This window comes from Oncorhynchus nerka, linkage group LG7 (genome assembly GCF_034236695.1).
Source record: "Oncorhynchus nerka isolate Pitt River linkage group LG7, Oner_Uvic_2.0, whole genome shotgun sequence".
Classification (NCBI taxonomy): domain Eukaryota; kingdom Metazoa; phylum Chordata; class Actinopteri; order Salmoniformes; family Salmonidae; genus Oncorhynchus; species Oncorhynchus nerka.
The window spans coordinates 12,169,256-12,191,627 of NC_088402.1; the positions used below are offsets into that span (position 1 = coordinate 12,169,256).

Consider the following 22,372-nt stretch of genomic DNA (forward strand, 5'->3'; position numbering starts at 1 on the left):
GATACTGTATTAGGGTGACAGAGATAGTGACTGAGTGACAGAGATACTGTATTAGGGTGACTGAGTGACAGAGATACTGTATTAGGGTGACAGAGATACCGTATTAGGGTGACTGAGTGACAGAGATACCGTATTAGGGTGACTGAGTGACAGAGATACTGTATTAGGGTGACTGAGTGACAGAGATACTGTATTAGGGTGACAGAGTGACAGAGATACTGTATTAGGGTGACAGAGTGACAGAGATACTGTATTAGGGTGACTGAGTGACAGAGATACTGTATTAGGGTGACAGAGTGACAGAGATACTGTATTAGGGTGACAGAGTGACAGAGATACTGTATTAGGGTGACAGAGTGACAGAGATACTGTATTAGGGTGACTGAGTGACAGAGATACTGTATTAGGGTGACAGAGTGACAGAGATACTGTATTAGGGTGACTGAGTGACAGAGATACTGTATTAGGGTGACTGAGTGACAGAGATACTGTATTAGGGTGACTGAGTGACAGAGATACTGTATTAGGGTGACAGAGATACTGTATTAGGGTGACAGAGTGACAGATATATTGTATTAGGGTGACAGAGATACTGTATTAGGGTGACAGAGTGACAGAGATACTGTATTAGGGTGACAGAGTGACAGAGATACTGTATTAGGGTGACAGAGTGACAGAGATACTGTATTAGGGTGACTGAGATACCGTATTAGAGTGACTGAGTGACAGAGATACTGTATTAGGGTGACAGAGATACCATATTAGGGTGACTGAGATACTGTATTAGAGTGACTGAGTGACAGAGATACCGTATTAGTGACAGAGATACCGTATTAGGTGACTGAGTGACAGAGATACCGTATTAGGGTGACTGAGTGACAGAGATACTGTATTAGGGTGACAGAGATACCATATTAGGGTGACTGAGTGACAGAGATACTGTATTAGGGTGACAGAGATACCATATTAGGGTGACTGAGATACCGTATTAGAGTGACTGAGTGACAGAGATACTGTATTAGGGTGACAGAGATACCATATTAGGGTGACTGAGATACCGTATTAGAGTGACTGAGTGACAGAGATACTGTATTAGGGGTGACAGAGATACCATATTAGGGTGACTGAGATACCGTATTAGAGTGACAGAGATACTGTATAAGAGTGACTGAGTGACAGAGATACTGTATTAGGGTGACAGAGATACAATATTAGGGTGACAGAGATACCATATTAGGGTGACAGAGATACATATTAGGGTGACTGAGTGACAGAGATACCGTATTAGGGTGACAGAGATACCATATTAGGGTGACAGAGATACCGTATTAGGGTGACAGAGATACCGTATTAGGGGTGACAGATACCGTATTAGGGGTGACTGAGTGACAGAGATACTGTATTAGGGTGACAGAGATACCATATTAGGGTGACTGAGTGACAGAGATACTGTATTAGGGTGACAGAGATACCGTATTAAGGTGACAGAGATACCGTATTAGAGTGACTGAGTGACAGAGATACCGTGATTAGGGTGACTGAGTGACAGAGATACCGTATTAGAGTGACAGAGATACTGTATTAGGGTGACAGAGATACCGTATTAGGGTGACAGAGACAGAGATACCGTATTAGGGTGACAGAGATACCGTATTAGGGTGACTGAGTGACAGAGATACTGTATTAGGGTGACAGAGATACCATATTAGGGTGACTGAGTGACAGAGATACTGTATTAGGGTGACAGAGATACCATATTAGGGTGACTGAGATACCGTATTAGAGTGACTGAGTGACAGAGATACTGTATTAGGGTGACAGAGATACCATATTAGGGTGACAGAGATACCATATTAGGGTGACAGAGATACCATATTAGGGTGACAGAGATACCGTATTAGGGTGACAGAGATACCGTATTAGGGTGACAGAGATACCGTATTAGGGTGACAGAGATACCGTATTAGGGTGACAGAGATACCGTATTAGGGTGACAGAGATACCGTATTAGGGTGACAGAGTGACAGAGATACCGTATTAGAGTGACTGAGTGACAGAGATACTGTATTAGGGTGACAGAGATACCGTATTAGGGTGACAGAGATACCGTATTAGAGTGACTGAGTGACAGAGATACCGTATTAGGGTGACTGAGTGACAGAGATACCGTATTAGAGTGACAGAGATACTGTATTAGGGTGACAGAGATACCGTATTAGGGTGACAGAGACAGAGATACCGTATTAGGGTGACAGAGATACCGTATTAGGGTGACTGAGTGACAGAGATACTGTATTAGGGTGACAGAGATACCGTATTAGGGTGACAGAGATACCGTATTAGGGTGACAGAGATACCGTATTAGAGTGACTGAGTGACAGAGATACTGTATTAGGGTGACTGAGATACCGTATTAGGGTGACTGAGATACCGTATTAGGGTGACTGAGTGACAGAGATACTGTATTAGGGTGACAGAGATATCATATTAGAGTGACTGAGTGACAGAGATACTGTATTAGGGTGACTGAGTGACAGAGATACTGTATTAGGGTGACTGAGATACCGTATTAGAGTGACTGAGTGACAGAGATACTGTATTAGGGTGACTGAGATACCGTATTAGAGTGACTGAGTGACAGAGATACTGTATTAGGGTGACTGAGTGACAGAGATACTGTATTAGGGTGACAGAGATAGTGACTGAGTGACAGAGATACTGTATTAGGGTGACTGAGTGACAGAGATACTGTATTAGGGTGACTGAGTGACAGAGATACTGTATTAGGGTGACAGAGATACTGTATTAGAGTGACTGAGTGACAGAGATACTGTATTAGGGTGACAGAGATAGTGACTGAGTGACAGAGATACTGTATTAGGGTGACTGAGTGACAGAGATACTGTATTAGGGTGACAGAGATACCGTATTAGGGTGACTGAGTGACAGAGATACCGTATTAGGGTGACTGAGTGACAGAGATACTGTATTAGGGTGACTGAGTGACAGAGATACTGTATTAGGGTGACAGAGTGACAGAGATACTGTATTAGGGTGACTGAGTGACAGAGATACTGTATTAGGGTGACAGAGTGACAGAGATACTGTATTAGGGTGACAGAGTGACAGAGATACTGTATTAGGGTGACTGAGTGACAGAGATACTGTATTAGGGTGACAGAGTGACAGAGATACTGTATTAGGGTGACAGAGTGACAGAGATACTGTATTAGGGTGACAGAGATACTGTATTAGGGTGACAGAGATACTGTATTAGAGTGACTGAGTGACAGAGATACTGTATTAGGGTGACAGAGATAGTGACTGAGTGACAGAGATACTGTATTAGGGTGACTGAGTGACAGAGATACTGTATTAGGGTGACAGAGATACCGTATTAGGGTGACTGAGTGACAGAGATACCGTATTAGGGTGACTGAGTGACAGAGATACTGTATTAGGGTGACTGAGTGACAGAGATACTGTATTAGGGTGACAGAGTGACAGAGATACTGTATTAGGGTGACTGAGTGACAGAGATACTGTATTAGGGTGACTGAGTGACAGAGATACTGTATTAGGGTGACAGAGATAGTGACTGAGTGACAGAGATACTGTATTAGGGTGACTGAGTGACAGAGATACTGTATTAGGGTGACAGAGATACCGTATTAGGGTGACTGAGTGACAGAGATACCGTATTAGGGTGACTGAGTGACAGAGATACTGTATTAGGGTGACTGAGTGACAGAGATACTGTATTAGGGTGACAGAGTGACAGAGATACTGTATTAGGGTGACAGAGTGACAGAGATACTGTATTAGGGTGACTGAGTGACAGAGATACTGTATTAGGGTGACAGAGTGACAGAGATACTGTATTAGGGTGACAGAGTGACAGAGATACTGTATTAGGGTGACAGAGTGACAGAGATACTGTATTAGGGTGACAGAGTGACAGAGATACTGTATTAGGGTGACAGAGTGACAGAGATACTGTATTAGGGTGACTGAGTGACAGAGATACTGTATTAGGGTGACTGAGTGACAGAGATACTGTATTAGGGTGACTGAGTGACAGAGATACTGTATTAGGGTGACAGAGATACTGTATTAGGGTGACAGAGTGACAGAGATATTGTATTAGGGTGACAGAGATACTGTATTAGGGTGACAGAGTGACAGAGATACTGTATTAGGGTGACAGAGTGACAGAGATACTGTATTAGGGTGACAGAGTGACAGAGATACTGTATTAGGGTGACAGAGATACTGTATTAGGGTGACAGAGATACTGTATTAGGGTGACAGAGATACTGTATTAGGGTGACAGAGTGACAGAGATACTGTATTAGGGTGACAGAGTGACAGAGATACTGTATTAGGGTGACAGAGATACTGTATTTGGGTGACAGAGTGACAGAGATACTGTATTAGGGTGACAGAGTGACAGAGATACTGTATTAGGGTGACAGAGATACTGTATTAGGGTGACAGAGTGACAGAGATACTGTATTAGGGTGACAGAGATACTGTATTAGGGTGACTGAGTGACAGAGATACTGTATTAGGGTGACAGAGTGACAGAGATACTGTATTAGGGTGACAGAGATACTGTATTAGGGTGACAGAGTGATAGTGTAAATGAAGGAGTGTGTTACCTGCTTGTGCAGCGGAGGGAGAGATAATAACTGAGCCTGCGGGGGTCATGAGGCGTACGGGTCCGCCCCTAGATCCGGTGTTGACCACTAGCGCCCCCGTCTGGTCATAGTAAGCAGCTGGAGCCAGCATGGGATAGCCTGCAGAGAGGAACTCATGGGTTAATCTGTCTGTGTGTGTGCGCGCGTGTGTCTTGCTCACCAGGCGGGGTGTGTGTGTGTGTGTGTGTTAGTAAATGTCTTGCTCACCAGGCGGGGTGTGTGTGTGTGTGTGTGTTAGTAAATGTCTTGCTCACCAGGCGAGGTGTGTGTGTGTGTGTGTTAGTAAATGTCTTGCTCACCAGGCGAGGTGTGTGTGTGTGTGTGTGTTAGTAAATGTCTTGCTCACCAGGTGGGGTGTGTGTGTGTGTGTGTGTTAGTAAATGTCTTGCTCACCAGGTGGGGTGTGTGTGTGTGTGTGTGTGTGTTAGTAAATGTCTTGCTCACCGGGCGGGGTGTGTGTGTGTGTTAGTAAATGTCTTGCTCACCAGGTGGGGTGTGTGTGTGTGTGTGTGTGTGTGTTAGTAAATGTCTTGCTCACCGGGCGGGGTGTGTGTGTGTGTTAGTAAATGTCTTGCTCACCAGGTGGGGTGTGTGTGTGTGTGTGTGTGTGTGTGTGTGTGTGTGTGTGTGTGTGTGTTAGTAAATGTCTTGCTCACCAGGCACGCCGGCAGCCAGCCCCTGTCCGAAGGCGAGAGCTGAGTTGACTGCTGCGGCGGCGATCAGCTGGTCGTTCTGCTGACCCTGTTGACCTTGGCTAGGGGTCAGGGGTCGCTGGTTACCACCCCCACGCATCACCTAGAGTTACATAAAGGTTAGCCAATAGGAGGGCAGAAGGGTCTGAGACTGAGCCAATGGGAAAGGCTGAGTAGCGGTGGAGGGCTGGTTTAACTCCACAAGGTGTTGTTCTTAGTAAAACGCCATGAACACACACTGACATTAGGAGGTGCATGAGGCCATAACTTCTCTGGGCTTGTGGTAAATCTCACAACCATAAAGCGCTTGAGCACTGAAGCAACAACAAAAAAGTCAGACAGTAGCTTTACCTAATGAGGAGCGGTCTAGCCAATAGGACGCCACTGACCTGTTGTTGGTTCTGTCCTTGAGCCTGTTGATTGGCTGAGTTGTTGGCGGCCGCAGCCTGTTGCTGGAACAGATTGGCTGGATACACTCCCCAGGGAGTCACCCCGTAGTACTGAGGAGGCATCACCGTTGGGCCTGAACACACACAATAAGTTAGTTGGTACAGGATGGAGGTTGCCAAGTCAAGACAGCAGGTTAGATTCCTGGGACCAGCCATGTAGAAAAATGGATGCATGCTGGACTGTCATCATATTCCCATAGTACAGGGGATATGAAATAACAAAATGGCAGGTGTGTGTGTGTCTTACCCAGTGTTGCAGCAGCTGCCAGTCCAGCAGCGTAGGGGTCGGTTCCAGACGGACCGGTACTGATGATGTAAGGGTTGGAAACAAACGCTTGAGCCAAACCTGAAAAGACACGTACATAAAGATCACAGAGAAACAGAGACTAGAGCTGCCCGACGGTCGTGGAATGTTTTTGGTTGACGGTAATTGGCCAGCCAGACATTTTCTCCTCCGCTCCTGTCTGCCTGTGCTGCCATTGAAAGACAAGGAGTGCGACAGCCATCCACATTCAAGTCAATGATGACATAATGGGTGTGACTGGTGGCCATTGTGAGTGTACCCATAGCAACAAAGCAGGAAGTAAAAATATGTGCAATGATTTGCCGATTCAGCTCAACTGTCAAAACATTTATTTTAATTGCATGAGCCACATCAGTTAACATCATTTGAACGAACATTCTACGTTACCATGGAAATTATGGCGTCACAATACCAGGCGGCAGCAATTTGTGAGTGTACAAATGACTGTATATTGACAAAGCCATTGATCACGTGACATCCATCATTCAGATGTGAAGACTCAATTAGGGCATTTGAAGCCCAGTGAGGTTAAGACGGCGTCTCATGGAGACTAAACTTGCACAGTTTGAGCTACTCCAGCTAGCTCACTGCTGCCGCCTCTCATTAGGTAACTGAAGTTGACAGCCAACCGGGGTACTGCAGGCTGCCATTAGCTACTAAATGATCTTATAATGTCTGTGTGCGAGGTAATACATTCAAGGACATGCATCTGGTGTAATGAAAGTAATTATTGGTGCCATGTTTGTCTACAAGTCCAGTCCAAATTCAACTGATTGGACATGATTTTCTTTTTTAAAGGCACACACCTGTCTATATAAAGGTCCCAAATCTGAAGTGTGGTCGTAATTTTTGGGTTTTACAAGAGTGCCGAGGGAAACTTAAATCAAAGATAATCACCCTGTCTACAGAACATTCAACAACAAAAAAACACAAGTGCATTAGCGCTGCTAATTTTATTTGTCGTTTGTTGGTTTTCAATATAAAACGTGGTGAAATTGTTTCCGTTTATCAGTACTTTAACATTTCAATAATACTGATAACCGTGATCATTTTGGTCACTAAAATCTCTAAACGTAACAAAATGTGTAAAGAGGGGTCTGAAATCTTTCCAAAAACATTGTATATGTTGTACTCCGTGTCTGATTTGACTCTCTGAGGGGAGACCACCCACAATTATTCAGCACTATTGTTCTAAATTTAATTAAGTCCTAACTGTTTAAACAGATAAGTATTTTATTTATTTATCTTCACCCATAACTATCGGTTACACGTTTATATGCTAATTGTGCCAGACATAAGATACACAGCTAGTCCAAGAACAACTTTTCATCGCTGAATAACATCACCCAAAAATGTCTTTCACCTGCAAAACAACTCACACAGACACTCTCTCTGTCTCTTACCAATGTGAGATTGCTGTGCTGCTGCCAAGGCATACTGCTGCTGTTGGGCTGCTAGAGCACTGGGTCTCTGGTACACCTATACACAGGTTATATTATACACACAGGTTATATTACACACACAGGTTATATCACACACACAGGTTATATCACACACACAGGTTATATCACACACACAGGTTATATTATACACACACAGGTTATATTACACACACAGGTTATATCACACACACACAGGTTATATCACACAAACACAGGTTATATCATACACACACACAGGTTATATCATACACACACACAGGTTATATTATACACACACAGGTTATATTATACACACACAGGTTATATTATACACACACAGGTTATATTACACACACAGGTTATATACACACACACACACACACAGGTTATATTACACACACACAGGTTATATTATACACACACAGGTTATATTACACACACACACACAGGTTACATTACACACACACAGGTTATATTATACACACACAGGTTATATTATACACACAGGTTATATTACACACACACACAGGTTATATTACACACACACAGGTTATATCACACACACACAGGTTATATCACACACACACAGGTTATATTACACACACACAGGTTATATCAGGTTACACACACACACAGGTTATATTACACACACACAGGTTATATTACACACAGGTTATATTACACACACACACACACACACAGGTTATATTACACACACACAGGTTATATTACACACACACAGGTTATATTACACACACACAGGTTATATTACACACACACACAGGTTATATTACACACACACACAGGTTATATTACACACACACAGGTTATATTACACACACACACACACACAGGTTATATTACACACACACAGGTTATATATACACACACAGGTTATATTACACACACACACAGGTTATATCAGGTTATATTATACACACACAGGTTATATACACACACACAGGTTATATATTACACACACAGGTTATATTCACACACACACAGGTTATATCATACACACACACAGGTTATATCATACACACACACAGGTTATATATTACACACACAGGTTATATTACACACACACACAGGTTATATTACACACACAGGTTATATTACACACACAGGTTATATTACACACACACACACAGGTTATATTACACACACAGGTTATATTACACACACACAGGTTATATCATACACACAGGTTATATTATACACACACAGGTTATATTCACACACACACAGGTTATATTACACACACAGGTTATATTACACACACACACAGGTTATATTACACACACACACAGGTTATATTACACACACAGGTTATATTATCACAGGTTATATCACACACAGGTTATATCACACACACAGGTTATAATACACACACAGGTTATATTACACACACACACAGGTTATATCAGGTTATATACACACACACAGGTTATATCACACACACACACAGGTTATATTACACACACACACATGTTATATTACACACACACACAGGTTTATATACACACACACAGGTTATATTACACACACAGGTTATATTCACACACACACACAGGTTATATTACACACACACACAGGTTATATTACACACACAGGTTATATCACACACACACACAGGTTATATCACACACACACAGGTTATATCACACACACACAGGTTATATACACACACACACACAGGTTATATTACACACACACACACACACACAGGTTATATTACACACACACAGGTTATATTACACACACACACAGGTTATATTACACACACAGGTTATATTATACACACACACAGGTTATATTATACACAGGTTATATTATACACATACACAGGTTATATTATACACAGGTTATATTATACACACACACAGGTTATATTACACACACACACAGGTTATATTACACACACACACAGGTTAAATTACACACACACACAGGTTATATTACACACACACACACACAGGTTATATTAAACACACACAGGTTGTATTATACACACAGGTTATATTACACACACACACACAGGTTATATTACGCACACACACAGGTTATATTACACACACACACAGGTTATATTACACACACACACAGGTTATATTAAACACACACAGGTTGTATTATACACACAGGTTATATTACACACAGGTTATATTATACACACACAGGTTATATTACACACAGGTTATATCATACACACAGGTTATATTACACACACAGGTTATATCATACACACAGGTTATATTACACACACACACAGGTTATATTACACACACACAGGTTACATTACACACAGGTTATATCATACACACAGGTTATATCATACACACACACACGTTATATCACACACACAGGTTATATCACACACACAGGTTATATCACACACACAGGTTATATTACACACACAGGTTATATCATACACACAGGTTATATTACACACACACACAGGTTATATTACACACACACACAGGTTATATTACACACACAGGTTATATTACACACACACAGGTTATATCATACACAGACAGGTTATATTACACACACACACAGGTTATATCACACACACAGGTTATATTACACACACACAGGTTATATTATACACATACACACACACAGGTTATATTACACACACAGGTTATATCACACACACACACAGGTTATACACACACAGGTTAAATACACACAGGTTATATTACACACACACACAGGTTATAGTAAACACACAGGTTATATTATACACACAGGTTATATTACACACACACAGGTTATATTACGCACACACACAGGTTATATTATATTAAACACACACAGGTTGTATTATACACACAGGTTATATTATACAGGTTATATTATACACACACAGGTTATATTACACACAGGTTATATTACACACAGGTTATATCATTATAGGTTATACACACACAGGTTATATTACACACACAGGTATCATACACAGGTTATATTATACACGGTTTATATTATATTATACACACACACAGGTTATATTACACACAGGTTATATCATACACACAGGTTATATTACACACACACACAGGTTATATTACACACACAGGTTACATACGTTACATTACACACACACAGGTTACACACACACAGGTTATAGGCCATACAACAGGTTATATCACACACACACACACAGGTTATATTACACACACAGACAGGTTATATATACACAGGTTATACACACACAGGTTATATGCACAGGTTATATTATACACACACAGGTTATATTACACACACACACAGGTTATATTACACACACACAGGTTACAGGTTATATTATACACACACAGGTTGTATTACACACACAGGTTAGGTCGCTACACACAGGTTATGTACATACACACAGGTTATATTACACACACACACAGGTTATATTACACACACAGGTTGTATTATACACACAGGTTACAGGTTACGGCAGGTTTATTTATACACACACAGGTTATATTACGGCAGGGTTATATCATACACACAGGTTATATTACACACACACACAGGTTATATGGCAGGGCCACACAGGTTATATTACACACACACAGGTTACATTACACACAGGTTATACAGGTTATAACACACACAGGTTATATCACACACACATATATACACACACACACAGGTTATATTACACACACAGGTTATGACGGCACACACAGGTTATATCACACACACAGGTTTAGGTTATCACACACACAGGTTATATTACACACACAGGTTAGGTTATATTATACACACAGGTTATCATCATACACACACACACGTTATATTACACACACACAGGTTATATACACACACAGGTTATATTACACACACAGGGTTATATTACACACAGGTTATATCACACACACAGGTTATATACACACACAGGTTATATACACACACAGGTTATATTACACACAGGTTATATTATACACACAGGTTATATTTACACACACAGGTTATATTACACACACAGGTTATATTAGGTTATATTATACACACAGGTTATATCATACACACAGGTTATATTATACACACACACAGGTTATATTACACACACACAGGTTATATTATACAGGTTATATCATACACACAGGTTATATCACACAGGTTATATTACACACACACAGGTTATATTACACACACACACACACAGGTTATATTATACACACACACAGGTTATATTACACACAGGTTATATTACACACACACAGGTTATATCACACACACACAGGTTATATCACACACACAGGTTATATCACACACACACACACACAGGTTATATTACACACACACACAGGTTATATTACACACAGGTTATATCACACACACACACAGGTTATATCACACACACAGGTTTATATCACACACACACAGGTTATATTATACACACAGGTTATATCACACACACACAGGTTATATTACACACACACACAGGTTATATTACACACACACAGGTTATATTACACACACAGGTTATATATTACACACACACACAGGTTATATTACACACACACACAGGTTATATTACACACACAGGTTATATATACACACACACACACAGGTTTATATTATACACACAGGTTATATTACACACACACAGGTTATATTATACACACACAGGTTATATTACACACACACACAGGTTATATTCACACACAGGTTATATTACACACACACACACAGGTTATATTACACACACAGGTTATATTACACACACAGGTTATATTACACACACACACAGGTTATATTACACACACACAGGTTATATTACACACACACACAGGTTATATTACACACACACACAGGTTATATATACACACACACAGGTTATATTACACACACAGGTTATATTATACACATCACACACAGGTTATATTATACACAGGTTATATCACACAGGTTATACACACAGGTTTATATATACACACACAGGTTATATTATTTATATCACACACACACACACAGGTTATATTCACACACACACAGGTTATATCACACACACACACAGGTTATATTACACACACACACAGGTTATATTACACACACACACAGGTTATATTACACACACACACAGGTTATATTACACACACAGGTTATATTACACACACACAGGTTATATCACACACACACACAGGTTATATTACACACACACACAGGTTATATTACACACACACACAGGTTATAGGTTTATTACACACACACAGGTTATATTACACACACACACACACACATATTATACACACACAGGTTATATTACACACACACAGGTTATATTATACACACAGGTTATATTATACACACAGGTTATATATACACACACACAGGTTATATTACACACACACAGGTTATATTACACACACACAGGTTATATTACACACACACACAGGTTAAATTACACACACACAGGTTATATTACACACACACACACACAGGTTATATTAAACACACACAGGTTGTATATACACACAGGTTATATTACACACACACACACAGGTTATATTACGCACACACACAGGTTATATTACACACACACACAGGTTATATTACACACACACAGGTTATATTAAACACACACAGGTTGTATTATACACACAGGTTATATTACACACACACACAGGTTATATTACACACAGGTTATATCATACACACAGGTTATATTACACACACAGGTTATATCATACACACAGGTTATATTACACACACACACAGGTTATATTACACACACACAGGTTACATTACACACAGGTTATATCATACACACAGGTTATATCATACACACACACACGTTATATCACACACACAGGTTATATCACACACACAGGTTATATCACACACACAGGTTATATCACACACACAGGTTATATTACACACACAGGTTATATCATACACACAGGTTATATTACACACACACACAGGTTATATTACACACACACACAGGTTATATTACACACACACAGGTTATATTACACACACACACAGGTTATATTACACACACAGGTTATATTACACACACAGGTTATATCATACACACAGGTTATATTACACACACACACAGGTTATATCACACACACACACAGGTTATATTATACACACACACAGGTTATATTATACACACACAGGTTATATTATACACACACAGGTTATATTACACACACACAGGTTATATTATACACAGGTTATATTATACACACACACAGGTTATATTACACACACACACAGGTTATATTACACACACACACAGGTTAAATTACACACACACACAGGTTATATTACACACACACACACACAGGTTATATTAAACACACACAGGTTGTATTATACACACAGGTTATATTACACACACACACAGGTTATATTACGCACACACACAGGTTATATTACACACACACACAGGTTATATTACACACACACAGGTTATATTAAACACACAGGTTGTATTATACACACAGGTATATTACACACAGGTTATTTATACACACAGGTTATATTACACAGGTTACACACACACAGGTTATATTACACACACACACACAGGTTATATTACACACACAGGTTATATTACACACACACACACATTACACACAGGTTATATATACACACACAGGTTATATCATACACACACGTTATATCACACACACAGGTTATATCACACACAGGTTATATCACACACACAGGTTATATTACACACACAGGTTATATTACACACAGGTTATATCACAGGTTATATCACACACACAGGTTATATCACACACACAGGTTATATCACACACACAGGTTATATCATACACACACAGGTTATATTACACACACAGTTATATTACACACACAGGTTAGGTTATTATACACACAGGTTATATCATACACACAGGTTATATTATACACACACACACGTTATATTACACACACACACAGGTTATATTACACACACACACTACACACAGGTTATATTCAGTTTATATTATACACACACAGGTTATATTACACACAGGTTATAATACACACACACACACAGGTTATATTACACACACACACAGGTTATATTACACACACACAGGTTATATTACACACACAGGTTACACACAGGTTATATTATACACACAGGTTATATCACACACAGGTTATATTACACACACACACATGTTATATTACACACACACAGGTTATATTACACACACACACAGGTTATATTACACACACAGGTTATATTACACACACACACACAGGTTATATTATACACACACACAGGTTATATTACACACACAGGTTATATCACACACACACACAGGTTATATTACACACACACACACAGGTTATATCACACACAGGTTATATCACACACACACACAGGTTATATCACACACACACAGGTTATATTACACACACACACAGGTTATATTACACACACACACACAGGTTATATTACACACACACAGGTTATATTACACACACACACAGGTTATATCACACACACACACAGGTTATATTATACACACACACAGGTTATATTATACACACACAGGTTATATTATACACATACACAGGTTATATTATACACAGGTTATATTATACACACACACAGGTTATATTACACACACAGGTACACACACACACAGGTTAAATTACACACACACACAGGTTATATTACACACACACACAGGTTATATTACACACACACAGGTTATATTATACACACACACACAGGTTATATTACGCACACACACAGGTTATATTACACACACACACAGGTTATATTACACACACACACACAGGTTATATTAAACACACACAGGTTGTATTATACACACAGGTTATATTACACACAGGTTATATTATACACACACAGGTTATATTACACACAGGTTATTATCATACACACAGGTTATATTATACACACAGGTTATATACACACAGGTTATATTACACACACAGGTTATATTACACACAGGTTACATTACACACAGGTTATATTCATACACACAGGTTATACACACAGGTTATATCATACACACAGGTTATATACACACACACAGGTTATATCACACACACAGGTTATATCACACACACAGGTTATATCACACACACAGGTTATATTACACACACAGGTTATATCATACACACAGGTTATATTACACACACACACAGGTTATATTACACACACACACAGGTTATATTACACACACAGGTTATATTACACACACAGGTTATATCATACACACAGGTTATATTACACACACACACAGGTTATATCACACACACACACAGGTTATATTACACACACACACAGGTTATATTATACACACACAGGTTATATTATACACATACACAGGTTATATTATACACAGGTTATATTATACACACACACAGGTTATATTACACACACACACAGGTTATATTACACACACACACAGGTTATATTACACACACACACACACAGGTTATATTAAACACACACAGGTTGTATTATACACACAGGTTATATTACACACACACACAGGTTATATTACGCACACACACAGGTTATATTACACACACACACAGGTTATATTACACACACACACAGGTTATATTAAACACACACAGGTTGTATTATACACACAGGTTATATTACACACAGGTTATATTATACACACACAGGTTATATTACACACAGGTTATATCATACACACAGGTTATATTACACACACAGGTTATATCATACACACAGGTTATATTACACACACACACAGGTTATATTACACACACACAGGTTACATTACACAGGTTATATCATACACACACGTTATATCACACACACAGGTTATATCACACACACAGGTTATATCACACACACAGGTTATATTACACACACAGGTTATATTACACACACAGGTTATATCACACACACAGGTTATATCACACACACAGGTTATATCACACACACAGGTTATATCATACACACACAGGTTATATTACACACACAGGTTATATTACACACACAGGTTAGGTTATATTATACACACAGGTTATATCATACACACAGGTTATATTATACACACACACACGTTATATTACACACACACACAGGTTATATTACACACACAGGTTATATTACACACAGGTTATATTACACACACACACACAGGTTATATTACACACACACACAGGTTATATCACACACACAGGTTATATCATACACACACAGGTTATATTACACACAGGTTAGGTTATATTATACACACAGGTTATACACACACAGGTTATATTACACACACAGGTTATATTACACACACAGGTTATATTACACACAGGTTATATTACACACACACACAGGTTATATTACACACACACACAGGTTATATTACACACACACACAGGTTATATTACACACACAGGTTATATTACACACACACACAGGTTATATTACACACACACACAGGTTATATTACACACACAGGTTATATTATACACACACACAGGTTATATCATACACACACACAGGTTATATCATAGGTTATACACACACAGGTTATTACACACACAGGTTATATTACACACAGGTTATATCACACACAGGTTATATCACACACACAGGTTATATCACACACACAGGTTATATCATACACACAGGTTATATCATACACACACAGGTTATATTACACACACAGGTTATATTACACACACAGGTTAGGTTATATTATACACACAGGTTATATCATACACACAGGTTATATTATACATTTACATTTACATTTAAGTCATTTAGCAGACGGTCTTATTACACATACAGGTTATTACACACACACACGTTATATTACACACACACACAGGTTATATTACACACACACACACAGGTTATATTACACACACACACAGGTTATATTACACACACACAGGTTATATTACACACACAGGTTATATTACACACAGGTTATATTACACACACAGGTTATATTACACACACACACAGGTTATATTACACACACACACAGGTTATATTACACACACACACAGGTTATATTACACACACACACAGGTTATATTACACACACACACAGGTTATATCATACACACAGGTTATATTACACACACAGGTTATATCATACACACAGGTTATATTATACACACAGGTTATATTACACACACACAGGTTATATTACACACACACAGGTTATATTACACACACACAGGTTATATTACACACACACACAGGTTATATTACACACACACACACAGGTTATATTACACACACACACACAGGTTATATTACACACACACACAGGTTATATTACACACACACACAGGTTATATTACACACACAGGTTATACACACACACACAGGTTATATTACACACAGGTTATATTATACACACACAGGTTATATTACACACAGGTTACACACAGGTTATATTATACACACACACAGGTTATATTATACACACACACAGGTTATATTACACACACAGGTTATATTATACACACACAGGTTATATTATACACACACAGGTTATATTATACACACACAGGTTATATTACACACACAGGTTATATTACACACACACACACAGGTTATATTACACACACAGGTTATATTATACACACACAGGTTATATTACACACACAGGTTATATTATACACACACAGGTTATATTATACACACACAGGTTATATTATACACACACACAGGTTATATTACACACACAGGTTATATTATACACACACAGGTTATATTACACACACACACAGGTTATATTACACACACAGGTTATATTACACACACAGGTTATATTACACACACAGGTTATATTATACACACACAGGTTATATTACACACACAGGTTATATTATACACACACAGGTTTTCATACACACACAGGTTATATTATACACACACAGGTTATATTACACACACACAGGTTATATTACACACACAGGTTATATTACACACACACGTTATATTACACACACACAGGTTATATTACACACACAGGTTATATTATACACACAGGTTATATTATACACACACAGGTTATATTATACACACACAGGTTATATTACACACAGGTTATATTACACACACACAGGTTATATTATACACACAGGTTATATTATACACACACAGGTTATATTACACACACAGGTTATATTATACACACAGGTTATATTACACACACACACAGGTTATATTACACACACAGGTTATATTACACACACAGGTTATATTACACACACAGGTTATATTACACACACAGGTTATATTACACACACACACAGGTTATATTACACACACACAGGTTACACACACAGGTTATATTATACACACACACACAGGTTATATTATACACACACAGGTTATATTATACACACACAAGTTATATTATACACACACAGGTTACACACACAGGTTATATTATACACACACAGGTTATATTACACACACAGGTTATATTACACACACAGGTTATATTATACACACACAGGTTATATTACACACACACACACAGGTTATATTACACACACACAGGTTACACACACAGGTTATATTATACACACACACACAGGTTATATTATACACACACAGGTTATATTATACACACACAAGTTATATTATACACACACAGGTTACACACACAGGTTATATTACACACACAGGTTATATTACACACACAGGTTATATTATACACACACAGGTTATATTACACACACACACACACAGGTTATATTATACACACACAGGTTATATTATACACACACAAGTTATATTATACACACACAGGTTACACACACAGGTTATATTATACACACACAGGTTATATTACACACACAGGTTATATTACACACACAGGTTATATTATACACACACAAGTTATATTATACACACACAGGTTATATTACACACACACAGGTTACACACACAGGTTATATTACACACACAGGTTATATTACACACACACACAGGTTATATTACACACACACAGGTTACACACACAGGTTATATTATACACACAGGTTATATTACACACACACACAGGTTATATTACACACACACACAGGTTATATTACACACACACACAGGTTATATTATACACACACAGGTTATATTATACACACTGGTTATATTACACACAGGTTATATTACACACACACACAGGTTATATTACACACACACAGGTTATATTATACACACAGGTTATATTACACACAGGTTATATTACACACACAGGTTAGGTTATATTACACACACAGGTTATATTATACACACACAGGTTATATTACACACACAGGTTATATTATACACACACAGGTTATATTACACACACACAGGTTAAATTAAACACACACACAGGTTATATTATACACACAGGTTATATTACACACACACACAGGTTGTATTATACACACACAGGTTGTATTATACACACACAGGTTAAATTAAACACACACACAGGTTATATTATACACACAGGTTATATTACACACAGGTTATATTACACACACAGGTTAGGTTATATTACACACACAGGTTATATTATACACACACAGGTTATATTATACACACACAGGTTATATTACACACAGGTTATATTACACACACAGGTTAGGTTATATTACACACACACACACAGGTTAAACACACACACAGGTTATATTATACACACACACACAGGTTATATTACACACACACACACAGGTTATATTATACACACACAGGTTATATTATACACACACAGGTTATATTACACACAGGTTATATTACACACAGGTTATATTACACACAGGTTATATTACACACACAGGTTAGGTTATATTACACACACAGGTTATATTATACACACACAGGTTATATTACACACAGGTTATATTACACACACAGGTTAGGTTATATTACACACACAGGTTATATTATACACACACAGGTTATATTACACACACACACAGGTTATATTACACACACAGGTTATATTATACACACACAGGTTAAATTAAACACACACACAGGTTATATTACACACGCACACAGGTTGTATTATACACACAGGTTATATTACACACACAGGTTATATTACACACACAGGTTATATTACACACACACAGGTTGTATTATACACACACAGGTTGTATTACACACACAGGTTATATTACACACACAGGTTATATTACACACACAGGTTATATTACACACACAGGTTATATTATACACACACACAGGTTATATTACACACACAGGTTATATTACACACACAGGTTATATTACACACACAGGTTATATTATACACACACACAGGTTATATTACACACACAGGTTATATTATACACACACACAGGTTAAATTACACACACAGGTTATATTACACACACACACAGGTTATATTATACACACACACAGGTTAAATTACACACACACACACACACACAGGTTATATTACACACACACACACAGGTTATATTATACACACAGGTTAAATTAAACACACACACACAGGTTATATTACACACACACAGGTTATATTACACACACACACAGGTTATATTATACACACACAGGTTATATTACACACAGGTTAAATTACACACACAGGTTATATTACACACACACAGGTTATATTACACACACACACAGGTTATATTATACACACACACGTTATATTACACATAGAGGTTATATTACACACACAGGTTATATTACACACACAGGTTATATTACACACACAGGTTATATCACACACACACAGGTTATATCACACACACACAGGTTATATCACACACACAGAGGTTATATTATATACAGGTTATATTATATACGGTGCCTTCGGAAGGTATTCAGACCCCTTGAGTTTTCCACGTTACAGCCTTATTCTAAAATGGATGAAATTGTTTTTTTTCACCAATCTACACACAATACCCCATAATGAGAAAGCAAAAACAGGTTTATAAAAATGCCAATTTATTTAAAAAAAATGTTTTTTAAATCTAATATCATATTTACATAAGTATTCAGACCCCAGACCCTTTATTCAGTACTTTGTTGAAGCACCTTTGGCAGTGATTACAACCTTGAGTGTTCTTGGGTATGACGCTACAAGCTTGGCACACCTGTATTTGGGGAGTTTCTCCCATTCTTCTCTGCAGATCCTCTCAAGCTCTGTCAGGTTGGATGGGGGGTGTTGCTGCACAGCTATTTTCAGATCTCTCCAGAGATGTTCGATCTGGTTCATGTCCAGGCTCTGGCTGGGTCACTCAATGACATTCAGAGACTTGTCCTGAAGTCACTGCTGCATTGTCTTCGCTGTGTGCTAAGGGTCATTGTCCTGTTGGAAGGTGAACCTCTGCCCCAGTCTGAGGTCCTGAGCAGGTTTTCATCAAGGATCCCTCTGTACTTTGTTCCGTTCATCTTTGCCTCGATCCTGACTAGTTTCCCAGGCCCTGCCGCTGAAAAACATTCTCCCAGTCCCTGCCGCTGAAAAACATTCTCCCAGTCCCTGCCGCTGAAAAACATTCTCCCAGTCCCTGCCGCTGAAAAACATTCTCCCAGTCCCTGACGCTGAAAATCATTCTCCCAGTCCCTGACGCTGAAAATCATTCTCCCAGTCGCTGACGCTGAAAAACATTCTCCCAGTCCCTGCCGCATAAAAACATTCTCCCAGTCCCTGACGCTGAAAAACATTCTCCCAGTCCCTGCCGCTGAAAAACATTCTCCCAGTCGCTGAAAAACATTCTCCCAGTCGCTGAAAAACATTCTCCCAGTCGCTGAAAAACATTCTCCCAGTCGCTGAAAAACATTCTCCCAGTCCCTGCCGCTGAAAAACATTCTCCC

At 38.4% G+C, this 22,372-nt stretch overlaps 1 protein-coding gene across 1 annotated transcript in view; it reads right to left on the bottom strand.

Moving 5' to 3' along the window:
* LOC115116658 (pumilio homolog 2-like) overlaps positions 1-22,372 on the bottom strand; it is an 80,176-nt gene that overhangs the window by 27,277 nt on the left and 30,527 nt on the right. Inside the window, exons 8-12 of the mRNA XM_065020080.1 lie at positions 7,549-7,624; positions 6,089-6,187; positions 5,782-5,915; positions 5,357-5,495; positions 4,662-4,799 (exon numbers count right to left, since the gene is read on the bottom strand). Coding sequence (XP_064876152.1) covers positions 4,662-4,799; positions 5,357-5,495; positions 5,782-5,915; positions 6,089-6,187; positions 7,549-7,624 — 586 coding nt within the window. The remainder of the gene's footprint in view (positions 1-4,661; positions 4,800-5,356; positions 5,496-5,781; positions 5,916-6,088; positions 6,188-7,548; positions 7,625-22,372) is intronic.